This window comes from Thunnus thynnus, chromosome 7 (assembly GCF_963924715.1).
Source record: "Thunnus thynnus chromosome 7, fThuThy2.1, whole genome shotgun sequence".
In the NCBI taxonomy this organism is placed as follows: domain Eukaryota; kingdom Metazoa; phylum Chordata; class Actinopteri; order Scombriformes; family Scombridae; genus Thunnus; species Thunnus thynnus.
Genome location: NC_089523.1, coordinates 35,343,415 through 35,361,955, shown reverse-complemented (window position 1 = coordinate 35,361,955; position 18,541 = coordinate 35,343,415). Strand labels below are relative to the sequence as shown.

The 18,541-nt window shown below is 40.5% G+C and overlaps 1 protein-coding gene across 1 annotated transcript in view; it reads left to right on the top strand.

Moving 5' to 3' along the window:
* The window catches only part of ano7 (anoctamin 7), a 46,164-nt gene extending 28,892 nt beyond the window's left edge, over positions 1-17,272 (top strand). Inside the window, exons 8-24 of the mRNA XM_067595722.1 lie at positions 3,575-3,685; positions 4,142-4,307; positions 4,471-4,561; positions 8,386-8,482; positions 8,721-8,864; positions 9,559-9,696; positions 10,406-10,504; positions 10,836-10,938; positions 12,122-12,233; positions 12,648-12,702; positions 12,822-12,919; positions 13,194-13,372; positions 13,500-13,705; positions 13,836-13,981; positions 14,252-14,342; positions 14,553-14,672; positions 14,865-17,272. Coding sequence (XP_067451823.1) covers positions 3,575-3,685; positions 4,142-4,307; positions 4,471-4,561; positions 8,386-8,482; positions 8,721-8,864; positions 9,559-9,696; positions 10,406-10,504; positions 10,836-10,938; positions 12,122-12,233; positions 12,648-12,702; positions 12,822-12,919; positions 13,194-13,372; positions 13,500-13,705; positions 13,836-13,981; positions 14,252-14,342; positions 14,553-14,672; positions 14,865-15,014 — 2,106 coding nt within the window. The 3' untranslated portion in view covers positions 15,015-17,272. The remainder of the gene's footprint in view (positions 1-3,574; positions 3,686-4,141; positions 4,308-4,470; positions 4,562-8,385; positions 8,483-8,720; positions 8,865-9,558; positions 9,697-10,405; positions 10,505-10,835; positions 10,939-12,121; positions 12,234-12,647; positions 12,703-12,821; positions 12,920-13,193; positions 13,373-13,499; positions 13,706-13,835; positions 13,982-14,251; positions 14,343-14,552; positions 14,673-14,864) is intronic.
* Positions 17,273-18,541: the final 1,269 nt, after the last annotated feature.

Below are 18,541 nucleotides of genomic sequence, written 5' to 3'. Positions count from 1 at the left end.
CATTGCTTCTCACTGTAGCCTCAGTCTGTATAAATATCAGTACATTGTGTCGAACTGTAGCCTCAGTTTGTATGAATAACAGCACATTGTTTCTTACTGTAGCCTCAGTTTGTATCAATATCAGTACACAGCTAACTGTAGCCTCAGTTTGTATGAATATCAGTACATTGTGTCGAACTGTAGCCTCAGTTTGTATGAATAACAGCACATTGTTTCTTACTGTAGCCTCAGTTTGTATAAATATCAGTACACAGCTAACTGTAGCCTCAGTTTGTATAAATATCAGTACATTGCTTCCATCTGTAGCCTCAGTTTGTATAAATATCAGTACATTGCTTCCATCTGTAGCCTCAGTTTGTATAAATATCAGTACACAGCTAACTGTAGCCTCAGTTTGTATAAATACCAGTACACGGCTAACTGTAGCCTCAGTTTGTATAAATATCAGTACACAGCTAACTGTAGCCTCAGTCTGTATAAATATCAGTACATTGCTTCTCACTGTAGCCTCAGTTTGTATGAATATCAGTACACGGCTAACTGTAGCCTCAGTTTGTATGAATATCAGTACATTGCAGTTAACTGTAGCCTCATTTTGTATAAATATCAGTACATTGCTTCTCACTGTAGCCTCAGTTTGTATAAATATCAGTACACGGCTAACTGTAGCCTCAGTCTGTATAAATATCAGTACATTGCTTCTCACTGTAGCCTCAGTCTGTCTAAATATCAGCACATTGCTTCTCACTGTAGCCTCAGTCTGTCTAAATATCAGCACATTGCTTCTCACTGTAGCCTCAGTTTATATAAATATCAGTACATGGCTAACTGCCTCGGTTTGTATGAATATTAATTTATTTACATTTATTTTAAAACCTCAGAACACATTGAGGGAGAACCCTCATTTTCAAGGGTGCCAAGGTACAGACATACAATGAATGCAGACACAACTAAAATCAAATAGAAATAAAAGAACAATACATGTCTACGTCATTTTAAAACAAGATAAAATTAACAATGCTAAAAAGTTAAAGTGTAGGGATTGACAATGAGAACAAAAAATAAATAAAAATAATAAAAGCATTGACAGTTACAATTAATAAAATTAGAAATTAAAACTTGGAATTGTCTCAGCAGTATAGATGAGATCAACTTAAAGTTTTGTTGAAGCTTATTCCAAGTATGTGGGGCACAATAAACAAAATAAATATCAGAAACATTACAAAAATAGACCTTTTATTTATTTACAAATAATTGTTTATTCTTGTATTTATTAATTTATATTTTTTGTTTACTTCAGGCCAACAAAAATGTCATTATTAGTTTCTTCCAAAGAATAAAATCGCTTTGAAAGGAAGTTTAATGATTAAATGTGTTCCCTTGTTGATTTTAGAAAAAGTAATTTGATAACATAAAAATCTAATCACATTAAACTGCACAGACGGTCATATTTTCTGTGAAATATGAAGATTATATGATACACACACTTTCACACAGTTACACACACGTCAGGAAAAGGTCCCCACCAGTGCAAATTCACACACTGCAGTACCGAGTGTGACCTCTAGGGCATACACAAAGAAGTGAAATTCACCCCCCAGGGGACCAATTTTTTTTTTCAAAAAAACGTCACCAGGCACATCAGGAACCTCTTTTCTATTGATTGCAATGCTCGTGCCTGTGGGGACCGGGAGTCGGTCCCCACGGGAAAAATCGGTCCCCACGGTGTGAGTGATATGTCAGGTTGTGGACCCCACCAGGATAGAAAAACGAGAACACACACACACACATACACACACACACACACACACACACACACACATACACATACACACACACACACATACACACACACACACTCACACACACACACACACACACACACACACACACACTGTAAACACACACACACACACACACACACACACACACACTGTAAACACACACACACACACACACACACACACACACACACACACTGTAAACACACACACATACACACACACACACACACACACACACACACACACACACACACACACACACTGTAAACACACACACACACATACACACACACACTGTAAACACACACACATACACACACAATAATAATAATAAATCATTAAAAAATAAATTAAATAACATTTGCAGAAAATATAATTAAACAGACGACTAAAAATAAACTCAACTAAAAACCTGAAATAGTGAGTTTATCAACAACATGAAAACAAAAATAACACATTTTATACAAAATATACAGAGAAATGTTTCATGATGTGATCACAACAAACATGATGTTTTTACTTATTTAAAAGTCACATTAAAATATTTTATACATACTAAACTTGACCAATAAGTTACTAATGGGACTAAATAAATCAAATTAATTCATTGACTACATTTAGACTAAATTATCTTCAGTAAAAATAGACAAAAACTTCAAATTTAAACATTTTAAAAGCACTAATAGAAATGTAAATAACTTGTGGCGTCCCTCAGAGAAGCATCCTGGAGCCTCTGTGCTTTAATTCAAACCTCATTGATAATTAAAGGAACATACCACCTTTCTGTGAACCCTCCTGTTCTCTCTCAACAGGTCAAACTCAACTAAAGCTCTGAAATATATTTGTCAACAAAAAGGAGGAGAGATGACATTATTGTCATGATCCAGTCACTATCTGCTCCTCAGTTCTTCTCTGCAGCCACGTTCTCTCTTCTCCGGCCCTCTGAATTGTCTTCTTTCTGTTTACAGCTCATTTCTCCCAGGCCATGTTCTTTCCTCCAACTCCCCAGACCTGCCGTCTTCAAGCTGTCCACCAGACGCCCTCGGAGGTTCCCTCCTTTCCCCGTCTACACACCTGTCCCCGCTCAGGAACTGTCTGCACCTGCTGTCCTTTCCCTTATCAGCTCCTCACTGTTTGTACTGGTTCTTTCTCTTTGTTCTTTGCCAGATCGGTGAAGTTGCTTTATAGAACACTTGCTTTCTAGCCATCCTGATCCTATCTGATCCTGATCCTTTATCTGAACCTTTTTGCCTGTTTGCCTGTTTATCACATGCCTATCTGCGTTGCCACTTTGAATATGTTACCTGGTTTAGACTAGCTCTAGTTTTTGCTTTTGCATTAAATTACCTTCTCATTTCACCTGACTGTCCAATCCTCATTTGTGACAAATATACAAATATACAAAAACTAAAGTGTGACAGTTATTTTATGTCAAAAGTTTAAGACTACGTGAGGATGAAGAGGATGGTGATGATGGTGTGACTCACCGCAGCAGACTAGACTAAAACTGATAGAAATGTAAAGTCAGTAACATGTGGCGTCCCTCAGGGAGGCATCCTGTGCTTTCTATTAAACTTTATTGATATTTAAAAAGACAGCACAACATTTAATAAGTAGGTAAAGACATGGTTAGCCTAGCTTAGCACAAAGAATGGAAGCAGGGGGAAACTGCTGGCTTAGCTCCATTGAAACACCAGGAAGACATCAGCACTACAGTTTTAACACCGAGCAGAGGGGCACTTGTTTTAGTCCAGTGTGCATCACTGCAGTGACTGTGTTCTGTCCTCCAGCTGTATGAGATCCTGGCCAGGACTCCGTACGGATCAGTGAAGAAGGGGAGGGTGGGGATCGACCGGCTGCTGAGTGAGCAGGTCTTCACCGCTGCATACCCGCTGCATGAGGTGAGCTCCTGATGCTGACCCCTTAACACTGACCCAAAGCCAAAAAACAACAAAAGAACTGCCATAACTCTTCACTAGCCTCTCACACTTAGCCTCTCAAAGCATCGACTAAACTCCGAATGCCAAAACAGGAAGAAGAAGCACCACCCCCCTTAACTCCTTGCCAATTACAGATTGGGTTATCTCCCGCTGATCACTGTTACAGGTAGATCAGATGACAGACAGGCTTAACAGCATCTAAGATAACAACATGTTCACTGACAGTCTGGAAATATCAGTACTGCAACTCAGCAGACCAAATGTCTGAAGTAAACTAACATTTCTCACAGAACCATCACAACATTTAACACTAACATGAACTCAGTCCGTTACAGTACGATGGAACTTTTAATGATTCATATTGACCTCCTGGCTCTGATGACTATCAGCCTAATATTCTGTTGTTACACTGAACAGGGTGGATACCAGCTGCCAACCCCACCGGTGCCCCCCCAGTCTCTGGGTCTCAGACAAATCCTGTATGCGTACTGGGCCAAGTGGACCTGCTGGAGACGTTACCAACCTCTGGACCACATCAGGGAGTACTTCGGAGAGAAGATAGCACTTTACTTTGCCTGGCTCGGTAACTGTATTAACCATAGGTTACTATGGTAACTGTTTCTGACTGTAGTTACTATGGTAACTACTTCTGACCATAGGTTACTACAGCAATTGTTTCTGACTGTAGGTTACTACAGTAACTACTTCTGACCATAGGTTTCTATGGTAACTGTTTCTGACTGTAGGTTTCTACACTGGCTGGTTGTTGCCAGCGTCTTTCGTTGGGACTCTGATCTTCCTGGTTGGGTTTTGGCTCGTGGCAACTGATGTTCCCGCGTAAGTACAAACTGTTTCTTTTAAACTCAAGCTTTGTTTTAACAGGTCAGTAAAGTCATTCAGAGGGCTCAGAAAAATCTAGTTGAGAAATTCATGGCATCATTGTCATCAGTATCTCACAATCCATTAAAACCAGCATAAGACTCATAACAGTGGGCATTAGGGATGTGCAGAGAGCCCAGTATCTGTTTTTGTATTTATATTTGATGAGGCAGCAAAATTATTAGGGCCTGAGCCCAAAGGGCATCTAACAGGTCTGAAGTGACATCTGTAGGTGTGTTTACACGCTGTTTAATGTGCTGCAGCTGAGCAGCTAATTAGCATCTAGCTGCTAACTGATGTTAGCGGTGAATGTTTGTTTGGTGGCTCAGTCAACAAGCTGCAGGACAAGACGTGTGTTCATATTTCTAAGTTATCATCAACTTTTGATGATGTGAACAGAGGCTGTTTCATTCACTACTGTGTTTAAAAGAGGAAGGTATCATGCCTCATATTGCAATAATTGAACATTGAATATTTTATATATTTTATTTTATTTTATTTAAACATTGGACATCTTGGGCAAAAGTTCCTTGCTGTAAGTGTGTTACAGAATAAATGGAAAACAAAGTTTTATTTGTTTGACTCAAATCCGTGATACAATCTGAACCGTGAGTTTTGTGATCCGTTGCACCCCTAGTGTTAACATGTCAGCTTTGTAGACTATATTTTGTATGTCGTGCACATAGATCAGAGTGTGTAAGTCATGTATTTGATACATGCATTAATACTTTCTGAAGTGAACCTACACTTTTAGATCTGTGAATGTTTTTAGTGCTCAGTCTTTCTAGTATTCAGCACTGATCTGTTCCTGTATCACATTATAAGCTTTGTGGTACTTTATATATTTCTGTATACTAAGAAAATACACAGGAAACACATGTAAATCATGTGATATCTTGTCTGTTTTTGATGAGAACATAAATCTGTTGTCACAACAGAACAATACTATAAAGTTGGTAAAATCACACATCTGAACCAGTCCATGGCTAAAATGAGCTCTTCTTTGTTTAGAAACAACATGTATATGCTAAATGTCTTTAAAGAAGCAGCCTTTACACCACTCAGGGTTTTTTGTTTTTAAAAGCAAATTGTTTTATTGGCATATAAAATTGCCCCCCACCCCTCTGATTTCATCAGGTGGGACAATGATATAGTTTGATGTGGTTTGTTGGTTTTCCTCCTGTCCTGCCCAATTTTATGAGTAACCAGCTGCTACTGGTGTGGGCGTTGAATGCAGCTCATTTTTGTAGGATACAACAGAAAGGCCTATATACATACAGTACATTATATACAAACTTTGTATGAAGTTTGGTGTTATTATCATTTATTTTACAGTAATTATAGGTCTTATTTTTATAATTCAGTAGTGGGGATGACCTATGAGGGGAAGGGAAAACATGGAGTGAGAGTGACAGTTTAGTGATAAAGTGCTGCAGAAAAATAAAATCAGAACTAAATTTGTAGCTCTGTACTGCAGCCCGAGCACCTAGCGGTTCACTCACACTCTCCATTCAAATATATGAGTATCAGTTACTTATTGTCTCTACACACCTGACAGTACACATGTCAATCACACTTTCACCAGGTCATGTGGGTTAAAAGTCTTTACTTTTCTAAAAAAAAAAAAAGACTTGATGAAAATGAGTAAATTAGTAAAGTCAGACCTGTCAGTATAGGTCTGAAAACATCTACGTGCCCGTTACAGAAGCCCTTCGATTGCGCCGCGGCCCGACATGCGCAAGGGTGCGAGGGCCCGTTCATCACTGCTTGCAGCTTTACTTTATATTTGTGTTTGTATTCAAATAAAGGTGGAAATATGTGTAAAAATCCAGTTTTTGTTTTTATTAAGCTTTTAATTTTAGGATATTAAAGTGTTCATGAATAAACTACCTTATGAAGGACGACGTCCCCATACCAGGTCTAGAACTGGAGTCTCCCAGATCATAGATAACTGCGCTGACTACTGAGATAAAACTTTACCCATCGCCTCCCTGCAGACAGACCTCTACCTATTTATACACCCATAACACACAGACAGCACAGCCTGGAACATGTAGGGAAGAACTTCAAAGGTGATTCTTGCTTTGTGGAAAGGAGAAGAGGAACAACAGGTTATGGAGAGTCCCTTGGGAGCAGTTTGCGTTTGTCAGTAGTTCAGCTTTATCTCTGTGTAACACCCCCAACTCCAGGACTGATGTCCAAATAAGGAAATGTGCGTCATGTAGCAGGTGGATGTGACTCCCCTCACTGAGACCTGCTGATAGACAACACAGCGGAGCAGAGGAGAGACACTGAGATAGTGATGTAACCGACCTGCATGCTGGTATCTGACATGGGTTTGTTTTCTCGCAAAAACAAACCCATTTTTTTTTAAATATTTGTACAAAATAAATATTTGTGAAAAACCCACTATTTGTGCTTTGCCAATTATGCATTTGGATTCAGGTACACTCCTAGTGTGCATGCAAATGAAACTGACAACATATATGACGCTGACACAGACCACAAGCCGAGTGAAGTTAAGGTTAAAGATAGTTTGGATTTTTTGAAATGGGGTTGTGTGATGTAGTTATCCGTAGTCAGTGTGTTACCTGCAGTAGATCAGCTGTTTGGGTCAGAATAATAATACAGTGCACAGCATGCATCTACAGTTGAGAAAATGTGGTGCCAAAGGAAAGGGCTGTCTGATGGCAAGGTAAAGCAGTGAAAATATTCTAAATTAAGTGAGTAAAGTTTTATTTATATAGCACTTTTTTAAAAACACGCAGTTACAAAGCGCCTCACAAACAAACACACATGCAAAAAAATTTTAAAAAATAGATTAACAAAATAGTGTAGTTTACAGTATAAAACACAACAGGGCACAGAGGTTTTTAGGCGCCATTTAAAACAGTCCAAAGATTCAGCAGATCTAATAGATTGTGGAAGATGATTCCACAGAGTGCAAATGTGCAGTCACCTTTTGTTTTGCGCTTAGTGCGGGAGACAGATAAAAGGCTGAGATCTGAGGACCATGATGGTCGAGAGGTGGAATGAGGAGGTCAGAAAAGTAGGTAGGGGCGAGGTCATGGAGTGCTTTATACATAATCAGCAGGATCTTGTGCTTGATTCTGAATTTTACAGGAAGCCAATAGAGGGAAGCAGGAACAGGGGTGATGTGGGACCTACAGCTGGTTCTGGTTAGAAGTCTGGCTGCTGCAAACGTTTTAGAGCAGACTGACTGAGGCAGGTGTAGAGGAGCTTACACTAGTCTAGCCGAGAGAAAATGAAAGTGTGGATGGATCATTTGAGATCAATAGAGGACGATATAGGTCTTATTTTTGCAATATTTCTTAACTGAAGGAAACAGGACTGGACAAGCTTATTAACATGATATTCTAAATATAGCAAACAATCAAACTGATATTGATTTTTTTAGGTGACATTGCTTAGCTTCCATGTGGGTACTCGAGGGGCATGCCAACCCAAATCTACTGCAGGTAATACACTGATTGTGGATAAGTACCTCATACAACCCCGCTACAAAACATACTAACTATTCCTTTAAATTCAAATAACATATTGTAAAATGTGATAAAATATTATAATGTAAAAGGAACACATCTCTGTTTAACACCAGTCCCTCCCGCACTGTTTGAGCTGCCTGATCCACACTCACAAAGACACATTTAACTAGTAAATGTGTTTATAATGAGATTACAAATAATAATTAATTAATTAATTAATTACAGGTAAATAATACTATTATTATAATAACTCTGTGTGTGTGTGTGTGTGTATAGGATGGAGGTGTGTAACAGTGGAAATAATTTCATCATGTGTCCAACCTGTAACATCTGCTCCTACTGGAACTACTCCAGCATCTGTTTCACCTACAAGGTACCTGTCTGTCTGTTCACCTGTCTGTCTGTCTGTTCACCTGTGTGTCTGTCTGTCTGTTCACCTGTCTGTCTGTCTGTTCACCTGTCTGTCTGTCTGTCTGTTCACCTGTCTGTCTGTCTGTCTGTCTGTCTGTCTGTCTGTTCACCTGTATGTCTGTCTGTCTGTCTGTCTGTTCACCTGTCTGTCTGTCTGTCTGTTCACCTGTCTCACACCTGACCTGTGTGTCTGTGTGTAGGCGGGGCTTCTGTTTGATAATGGAGGGACGGTGTTTCTCAGCGTCTTCATGTCTCTGTGGGCCGTCACCTTCCTGGAGTACTGGAAGAGAACCTGTTCGACTCTGTCTCACCGCTGGGACTGCTCCGAGTTTATGGACATCGAGGTACCTGTCTCACACCTGTCTCACACCTGTTTCACACCTGTCTCACGCCTGACTCACGCCTGACTCACGCCTGACTCACACCTGTCTCACACCTGTCTCACACCTGACTCACACCTGTCTCACACCTAACTCATACCTGTTTCACACCTGTTTCACACCTGACTCACACCTGATTCACACCTGTTTCACACCTGTTTCACACCTGATTCACACCTGATTCACACCTGACTCACACCTTATTCACACCTGTTTCACACCTGTTTCACACCTGTTTCACACCTGACTCACACCTGATTCACACCTGTTTCACACCTGATTCACACCTGATTCACACCTGACTCACACCTGACTCACACCTGACTCACACCTGATTCACACCTGTTTCACACCAGACTCACACCTGATTCACACCTGACTCACACCTGTCTCACACCTGTCTCACACCTGATTCACACCTGATTCATACCTGATTCATACCTGACTCACACCTGACTCACACCTGACTCACACCTGACTCACACCTGATTCACACCTGATTCACACCTGATTCACACCTGATTCACACCTGACTCACACCTGACTCACACCTGACTCACAGGTGTGAATCAGCTGACTCAGCTACTGCAGTGATTGGTTGGTTAAAATGTGACCTCTGATCCCTGCCCCCCCCCCCCCCCCCCCCCCCCCCCCACAGGAGCGACCTCGGCCAGAGTTCACCGCCATGGCACCAATGACAATGAGGAACCCGGTGACCGGAGCAGAGGAACCTTACTTCCCTGAAAATAAACGAATCAACAGAACTCTGACCGGCTGCATGGTCATCATCATCATGGTGAGACTCTTGACCTCTAACCCCTGACCTCTGACCTCACACCACTCTGATATGAAAGGCGTGATTGTTACGCCCCGTTCTAGGGGAGCACCACTTAAATTAAAAGTCGTTCCCTCCCCAGTCCCCAAACCAAAGTCTAAACAGAAAGTTACATTAAATATAAAATTTATTTGTATAAAGTGATGATGCTACAAGTGAAAACAACTGAATATAAACTGAAGCAATAGTGTTCAGGGTGAACCAAGGCCAAAGCAACAAACAAAGGAATCTATGTCCACAAGAAGGGCTGATTAACCAGGTGAAACAAACCAACAAACAAAGACATGTACTGAACTGAACTCCCTCGGATAAAACAAAAACAGGAGAAAACAGACAGTAGCAGCTCACTTCTACAGCGTCAGTGAAATTCACTAAGAAAATAAATCTGAGATATCTGTTTAGAAAAGTTGTGCAAAATACTCACAAACTATTTAAAAATCAATCAGCAGCAGACCAATCAGCAGTAGACACTCCCCAGGCCGAACCCACCGAACCAGCCAATCAGACAGACAGATCTGCACTACGGCCAGGGCCGTTAAACTGATGACATGGAAGAACGTTTACCTGACGTCTTTATTCCAAATGTCAGAAAGAAAACCAGGATTTGAGACTGAATGTGCTTTCACACAGGTTGTGTTTGTGAATCAGTAAGTTGCGCTTCCTGTTTCAGGTGGTGGTCGTCTTGATGTTCCTCATCGCCATCATTCTGTATCGCACCATCCTCAGCATCATCATCTACAGGTCTCACAATACCTTCTTCAGTGTCGCTGTGAGTACAAACAAGAGCTTCCTCCCACCTCCAGTCTGTTTGTGATATTTTTCTCAGGAGTTGGTGGAGACCAAACCTGATCATGTAGGGCTGTATCTGCTGCGGCTGTTTGCTAACATGTTAACCACTTTATAAGCTAATAATATGTCAGATGTTGTGTTTACAGACTTTTCTGCTGAACACAAGTAAACAGACAATCAGTGAATACAGATATAAATAAGATGTAATTAAAAAAAACACAGGCTCCAGGACACTTCCCTGAGGGACACAATGTTATTCATATTCATAACTTTTTAAAATCAACCTGAACGCTTCGCTTTTCTACACTCAGGCTGGGAGGATCGCCAGTATTTCAGGATCGGTGTTGAACCTGTTGGTCATCCTCATGTTGTCTCGGGTTTACACCTCGCTGGCCCACATCCTCACCCGCTGGGGTGAGTCACGCCTTCATCCTCACCCCCAGTTTTACACTTTTTTTGCCACATTTGCCACATTATGGTCATTTTATTATCGTCACTTTTAGAGAATGAAAACATTCAAAGAAAGAAGAAGAAGTCCTTAAAGGATGGGTTCATGGTTTTTCTAGTCTGTCTTAAAACATGTTTTCAGAATCAGAATCTGTTTATTAGCCAAGTATGCCGCATACAAAGAATTTGTCCTTGCGTTTGCTCCCACAAACACAACATAGAATAACAAAAATATAATAAGAGTAAGGGAATAATAATAATGAAATAATAAAATGTAGGAATTTGTGCACTGAAATAGCTTTATGATTTTATTGGGGAATTATGAGTTATTATAGTGCACAACTCCAACATGAAATTACTCATCCAGTGACATAACTCATATTAGAGCAGGTGTAATAACAGGGAAATAATCCTCCTTGTTGGCCACACAAGAGAGGTCAATTAAAATTATGATTGTTATTAATCATAATTATGATTTTGCGAGGGTATAGGTCTTTTAAGGTTGAGTGACTGAGATGCACAAGAAAACACAAACAAGTTCACTTTAGTTACATACACATTTATTACTAATACTACAGCTACAAGTAATAAACACTACAACATTTTACACAAGAGAGAAACTGGTGCACAAGGCTTTGGCTAGTGAATGTAAAGCTAATATGAAGCTTCAGCGTCCAAATGAGTCAAATCAAGTAGATATCTTTCAACGTTACAGTCTTTTTAGTGCCAAAGTTCCTCTTTTTGTTACTATACTTCCACCTGCAGCTCAACAGGGAAACACTGTCCGAGGAAACACAAAGAGGGAATTTGATGCTAAAAAGACTGTAAATGTGTCAGATATCCACTTGATATGACTAACTCAGACTGCTGAAGCTGAATAGAAGCTTCACACAGACTTTTAAATGCATTTTTGCTCTACATTTTTAAGACACACTTGAAAAATTGTGAACCCTCCCTTTAATGTGCTAAAGAAGTTCATGTGATATGATTGAAAGCTCCACAATAGCTACTAAGTGGACTTTGCTTTCTTAAGAATGAACTTTGAATGTCAGCAAGTGCAGTGTGCATTTATTCTGTATTTCCAGTGTGTATTTTGTGTGTAGTGTGTATGTTCAGTCACATGACGATGCTGTTTGTGTGTTTATGTCAGAAATGCATCGCACTCAGACTAAATACGAAGACATGTTTATCCTCAAAGTCTTCATCTTCCAGTTCGTCAACTTCTACTCGTCTCCAGTTTACATCGCTTTCTTCAAAGGCAGGTGAGCACAGCTGGAACCAATCAGAACAGGCCTCACAAGTCCAACCAATCAGAACAGGCCTTTTATTCTTCCATTTTCATTTTTCCTTCTTGTTTTGTTTCTTCACTCTGTCCCGTTAATTAACAGTAAACACAAAGTACAACTGAGGCTGATGGGAATGTCATTAGTTTTGCAGGTATTTGCTCGTAAACCAAAGACAGTTTAACCAGATGACGGCAGTAGATGAAAAGTCAGAAGATCAGATTATTAATGTTCATCCTGAGGGGAACATGACTGTGTGAAACGAATGTCACAGCAATCCGTCCAAACGTTGTTGAGTTATTTCAGTTGGGATCCAAGTGGTGAGCTGACAGAAGCACAGCGCCTCCTGCAAGCTGATGATGAAACTAAAACTGTTGGTTTGATGTCTGTCAGGTTCGTCGGTTACCCCGGAAACTACCACACTCTGTTTGGAGTCCGCAACGAAGAAGTGAGTCCGTTATACTGCTTTACTGATGATGATGATGATGATGATTTCACCTAGCAGGAAAAGAAAAAGAGAAACTGTTGTATATAAATGTGTTTATATACTGTGTGTGTGTGTTACAGTGTGGAGCAGGTGGATGTCTTATTGAACTGGCCCAGGAGCTGCTGGTCATCATGGTGGGAAAACAGCTGATCAATAACATCCAGGAGTTCATCAGCCCGTAAACAACACACACACACACACACACACACACACACACACACACACACACACTCACTGAGAGAGAATGAGAGATTATAACTTGGGGAACAAGATGATATTTTGTTAGAACTACATATTTAGAGATAGATAAGATAGGAAAACTGTGCAACAATCTTCATCTTGACCTCATGACGGTTGTCGTCGGGACTCCGTCATGTGACCTTTTAATTAATAAACATGTAGGTGAGTTTTGTTTTCTAAATGAAACTGAAGGTGGGCTCATTATTTGGCAGGAAGTTGATGGCGTGGTGGCAGAAGAGGAAGTTGAGCCCGAGGCTAGAGGAGAAGGAGGTGCAGAGGGGGGAGAAGGAGGTGAAGGAGGAGGTGAAAGACACAGAGGAGATTTTCCCCTGGGAGGCAGACTACCAGCTGCTGGTCTGTGAGGGACTCTTCAGCGAGTACCTGGAGATGGGTGAGTGTTGGATTTATACTCCCGGTGCTCAACCACAGACGAGAGAATTGTGGCCTAAAGCATCCTGGGAGACGTAGTGTTTTACATAAATCTGGTTTAATTTAACCTCCTTGTAAATCCTCCTCAGTCCTTCAGTTTGGTTTCATCACCGTCTTTGTGGCGGCGTGTCCTCTTGCTCCTCTCTTCGCTCTCGTTAATAACTGGGTGGAGATACGTTTGGACGCTCAGAAGTTTGTGACTGAATATCGCCGCCCGGTGGCGGAGCGAGCTCAGGACATCGGCATCTGGTTCCCCATCCTGCAGTTCATCACACACATGGCCATCCTCAGCAACGTAAGACTCACGTGTTCCTGCATGTCTGTCTTTGTCAGGACCAATCAGAGACTTTGTCACTTCAATCAGACAATCAGCAGCCAGGAGAATCCGCCTGTTTTCAAAACTCACTCTGGTTTTGTGTTTTCAGGCTTTTCTCATAGCGTTCACCTCGTCCTTTCTGCCTCGTCTCTACTACCGCTATACTAGAGACAGCTCACTGAGCGGCTTCATCAACTTCACCCTGGCAACATCTCCACGCAACTACAGCCAGCAACACGAAAACACATCCTGCAGGTAGGCAACACCTCCACGCATCCACAGCAACACTAACATACATCCTGCAGGTAGGCAACACCTCCACGCATCCACAGCAACACCAACATACATCCTGCAGGTAGGCAACACCTCCACGCATCCACAGCAACACCAACATACATCCTGCAGGTAGGCAACATTGCTGGAACTACAGCAACACATGGTGGGAGTCCATGTGGCACAAATGTTAGTTGATTACTTGATTATTGATGATGACATTGCTGGCATTGTTGTTGTTTCTGTCTGCAGGTATCGCGGCTTCAGGGATGAAAACGGAGAGTACCTGCCAGAGTACTTTCACCTCCTCGCCATACGACTCAGTTTTGTCATCATCTTCGAGGTCCGTCACACTGCAGTGGGGGGCAGGGCATACTGAACAGGTTTAAACAGATGCAGCTGGTGCATTTACACTACTGCAAAAACAAAAGTCTGAATTTACAGCTCACACTTACATGCTTTATGAGATGTTGATTAGTTAGCAGGAGAACGAGACACAGTTTGGTTGCAGGTGAGTTTGTGACCTGATAAAGGTTCTCCCTGTCTTCCTCAGCATGTGGTCTTCTTCTTCGGCCATCTGATCGACATGATGGTCCCTGACATCCCCGAGGAGGTGGAGTTGAAGATCAAGAGGGAGCACTACATGGCTAAAGAGGCGCTGGCTGAAAACCAGGTAGAACAAGAACGATGGAATTTCAACAGACACTCAAATAAAACAGATTTGTTAAATTATGTTGCTCTAGTTTGGTGTAATATTAGTTATAGTTAATGTTTTAATGTATATTATAGATTTTCACAGTGTGTAATTACAGATTTTGTAGTTTCAGTCATAGTTTGGTTCCAGTGTTGTGTTCTATGCTTCCAGTCTCTCGGGAAAATCATGATTCCTGGTGAGGACGTCGCGCCCAGTGAGCTGCGAAAACGTGGATCCAGACCCTCACCACCACAGAGTGACTCCCCCCCACCAAACCTGAAGGAGATCCCAGAGGAACCAGACACACCAGGCAGCTGCTGAAATTAAGAACAAGTGGACTTTGTGATGGATGTCTTCCCAGTAACTCATCATCCATATCTGACAGATCTACAAGACCATCGTGAGATCTACAAGGCCTGTGCTGAATCTCTAAGCCACCTTACAAGAGCCCTGCCAGAGGTGTAAAAGTTTTACAATGTCTACAAGATTTCTACAAGAGCTGCAAAACCTCTGCTAAATGTCTACCAGAACTCTAGAAGAGGTCTACAAGACCTAGAAGGTGTCAGCAAGATCACATCAAGAGCAACTGCTAGACTAAATCTGCAAGACCTCTGAAAGATCTGAAAGACCTCTACACAGCCAGCTAGTGGTCTACAAGACCTACAAGAGTCATGTTAAATCCTTCAAGCATTCTGCAAGAGGTCTAGATCTACTAGAGCTGTGTTGAATCCTTACAGGTCCTACAAAAGCACTACAAGACCAACAAGACATCTGTGAGATCTTGAAGGAGAAACATGACCTCTGCTAGACCTGTACAAGATCTACAAGGATTAAGTCACTCCTCTAAACATCCTATAAGTGTTCTGCAAGAATTCTTGTAGATCTTGTCGAAGTCCAGGAGACGTTTGTAAATCTTGTGCAGATCTCACAGACATCTTGTAATCAAGATCTTGTAAACAAGATCTACAAGACTTCCTCTAGACTTGTTCAAGATCTACAAGTCTTCTAGACTTGTTGAAGATCTTCAAGACTTTTTCTAGACTTTTTCAAGATCTACAAGACAAGTGCTCTAAACATAACTGTGTACACTTAAAGAGCTCTGCGATGATCCCAAAACATCAGAACTCGACAGGGCCATGGTCCTAGTTTCTAGACTTTTGTAAAACTTTGCTGCATGAAGCCCAAAGACCTCAGAGAGCAATCAAACACCTAAAATAGCAGCACACAAGGTTTAAATCAGGCCTCCACAAGAATAACATGAACCTCCTGGAGGTACTGGAAGTGAACACGACTGCAGCAAAAGTCTTTCTGTCTTTTGTCTCATGTATGAAAATGTTCAAACACCTCAAAACTAAATAGATGAGAGCGGGCATACATCACTTCCCTGTTGCCAAGACAACCACGCTCCCTTTTGGGTGAAAACTACTGCTGTAAAAGTGCCAGAGCTAAGCTGGACAAACTAAACGCTGCTGTGTCTCATTGTGAATGTCAAACAATAAAAAAAACCCAGTGCACGAATTTCTTTACTTCCCTGAAGAGGTATGGACTGTAAAAGAAGAGATCTGTTGTTAGATTAACTAACCTGTGATGAAATGTTTGCCACAGACGTACAAACACATGTTAGTTAAGGATAAAGTCTACAGTTATAGTGTTAAAAGTTAAAGTTGTGTGAAGTAGTAGTAGCAGTACATAGAACATACTGGAAAGCCAAGGAAGTCCTCATTTAATGTTAGCCTGTAACATGCTAATATTGTTAGCATAGGTCTATGGCATTTTACATTGTATAAATTAGCCTAGCAGCTAGCAGACTTTTCCACTCATCAGTCCCTATTTCTTTATTTTTTCTATATAACAATGCCGATGGTTGATCAGCAATGAAATAACATAATTGTTTATTTGACTAGAAAAGGATTTTGGCTCCTAATAGCTAAAAATCATTATGGTTTTCTTATTTTATGCTATTGAATTAGCAAAGACGTTGGAATTTGCATTTAGTGCCAGTCAAACTAGAGGGACTGTTTTCACCCGCAGGGGGGTCGGGCCACGATGCGAGGCCAAAGCGCCCGGATGTGCTGCTCTGATCTACATCAGACACACTTTTGAATACCTGCAATGACTGTATGGTTTGTTTGAACGTTAATTTAAAAACTCTGCTGTTACAAACTTTACTGTGCTTTAAACATCATCCACCGGACAAACTGCATGGAAGAGAGACTGACCAGATTTATAATATTTGTTTCACATGTTTATAGCTTTTACATATAATAACAGAAATGTAAACAAAGATCTTGGTAATAAAGGCTGAAAGTGAATCACACGCTGCTCAATCTTCTCACTGTTTCCTGTCGACCTTCAGTAACTAATGAAAACATTTATTTTTTGTTTGTTTGTTCATTTGTGGATTAATCTGTAATTCTGCTCCACTAGTGATTTTTGTGTAGTATAATCCTCAACTAAACACATTTAAATTAAACTCTCTGAAGGTGATCGACCTGCTGACTTTTCCTCTAGTGACTCCTCAAGGAACAATTTAACACTTGTACACAAGAAATACATTGATGTGAAATAGACGACCTGTACAGGCAGAGTAGGTCTCTGCTTATAGAAATAAATATGTAGCAGCAGTAGCAAGTATAAAATAAGTTAAAATAAGTTAGAATAGAATAAAAGTAGCACAAGAACATGCAACATGTAGAACAAATACAGTAATAAAACACTATTGCATCAGACTACATAGTAATGTAGTAAAATATACAGGTGTGAAGAGTAAAACAATAACATGCAGTGGATTGATTTGTGCTGATGCTGACTGCAGTGGGAGTAAAAGCATCTCACAGCGCCTCCAAGCGATCAGCATGTGTCAGGAAGTGTCAAGTTCCTTTTCACTGGCTGTTACTGCATTTAGGCCTCGAAAATATTCTTATCTTACTTTTTAAATCTATCTTTGCTTTCAAGTTCTCTTTGATCAGAAAATAATACTGAACATTGCAAAAGAAAATGTTCCTTTCATTAAAACTTCCCTTCAGCTCCTGTGATACCCAACAATTATTGTTTGATTGATTCTCACAATCAATTAACCATCTTTAATTATTTTGTATTATTCTTTAAGTGTATGAGCAGTGATTGACTCTGTCTTTCCAATAATGAGCTGGATGGATTTGGATTGCATTGTTTTCACTAATCTAAATTCATTCATTTATTCATTTTTAGATTATAATTTTCTGGGTCTAGATTGCTAATTTAATAAGAACTACTGAATCTTCCAGTAACTAAAAGGCTTTAAAACACATTTATGTCTGTAACACTTAACGAGTTCACAGTGTTCCCAGTTAAACCAGCAGTCAGGTGTCTGTAATCATTCCTCCTGTTCATACTGGATATTAAAGATCCTTCAAATGTGTTTTCAATGGAAGTGATGGAGGATAAAATCCACAGTGTGTCCACACAGTCATTTAAAAGTCTGTGTGAAGCTTCTATTCAGCTTCAGCAGTCTGAGTTAGTCATATCAAGTGGATATCTGACACATTTACAGTCTTTTTAGCATCAAATTCCCTCTTTGTGTTTCCTCGGACAGTGTTTCCCTGTTGAGCTGCAGGTGGAAGTATAGTAACAAAAAGAGGAACTTTGGCACTAAAAAGACTGTAACGTTGAAAGATATCTACTTGATTTGACTCATTTGGACGCTGAAGCTTCATATTAGCTTCAGACTGTGGATTTTGTCCTCCATCACTTCCATTGTAAGGTCATTATGAAGGGATCTTCTAATGGTCAGTATGAACAGGAGGAATGATTACAGCAAGAAACACAGCTTTAATGTTCATTTTGGGATCCTAACTGTTGTTTTGACT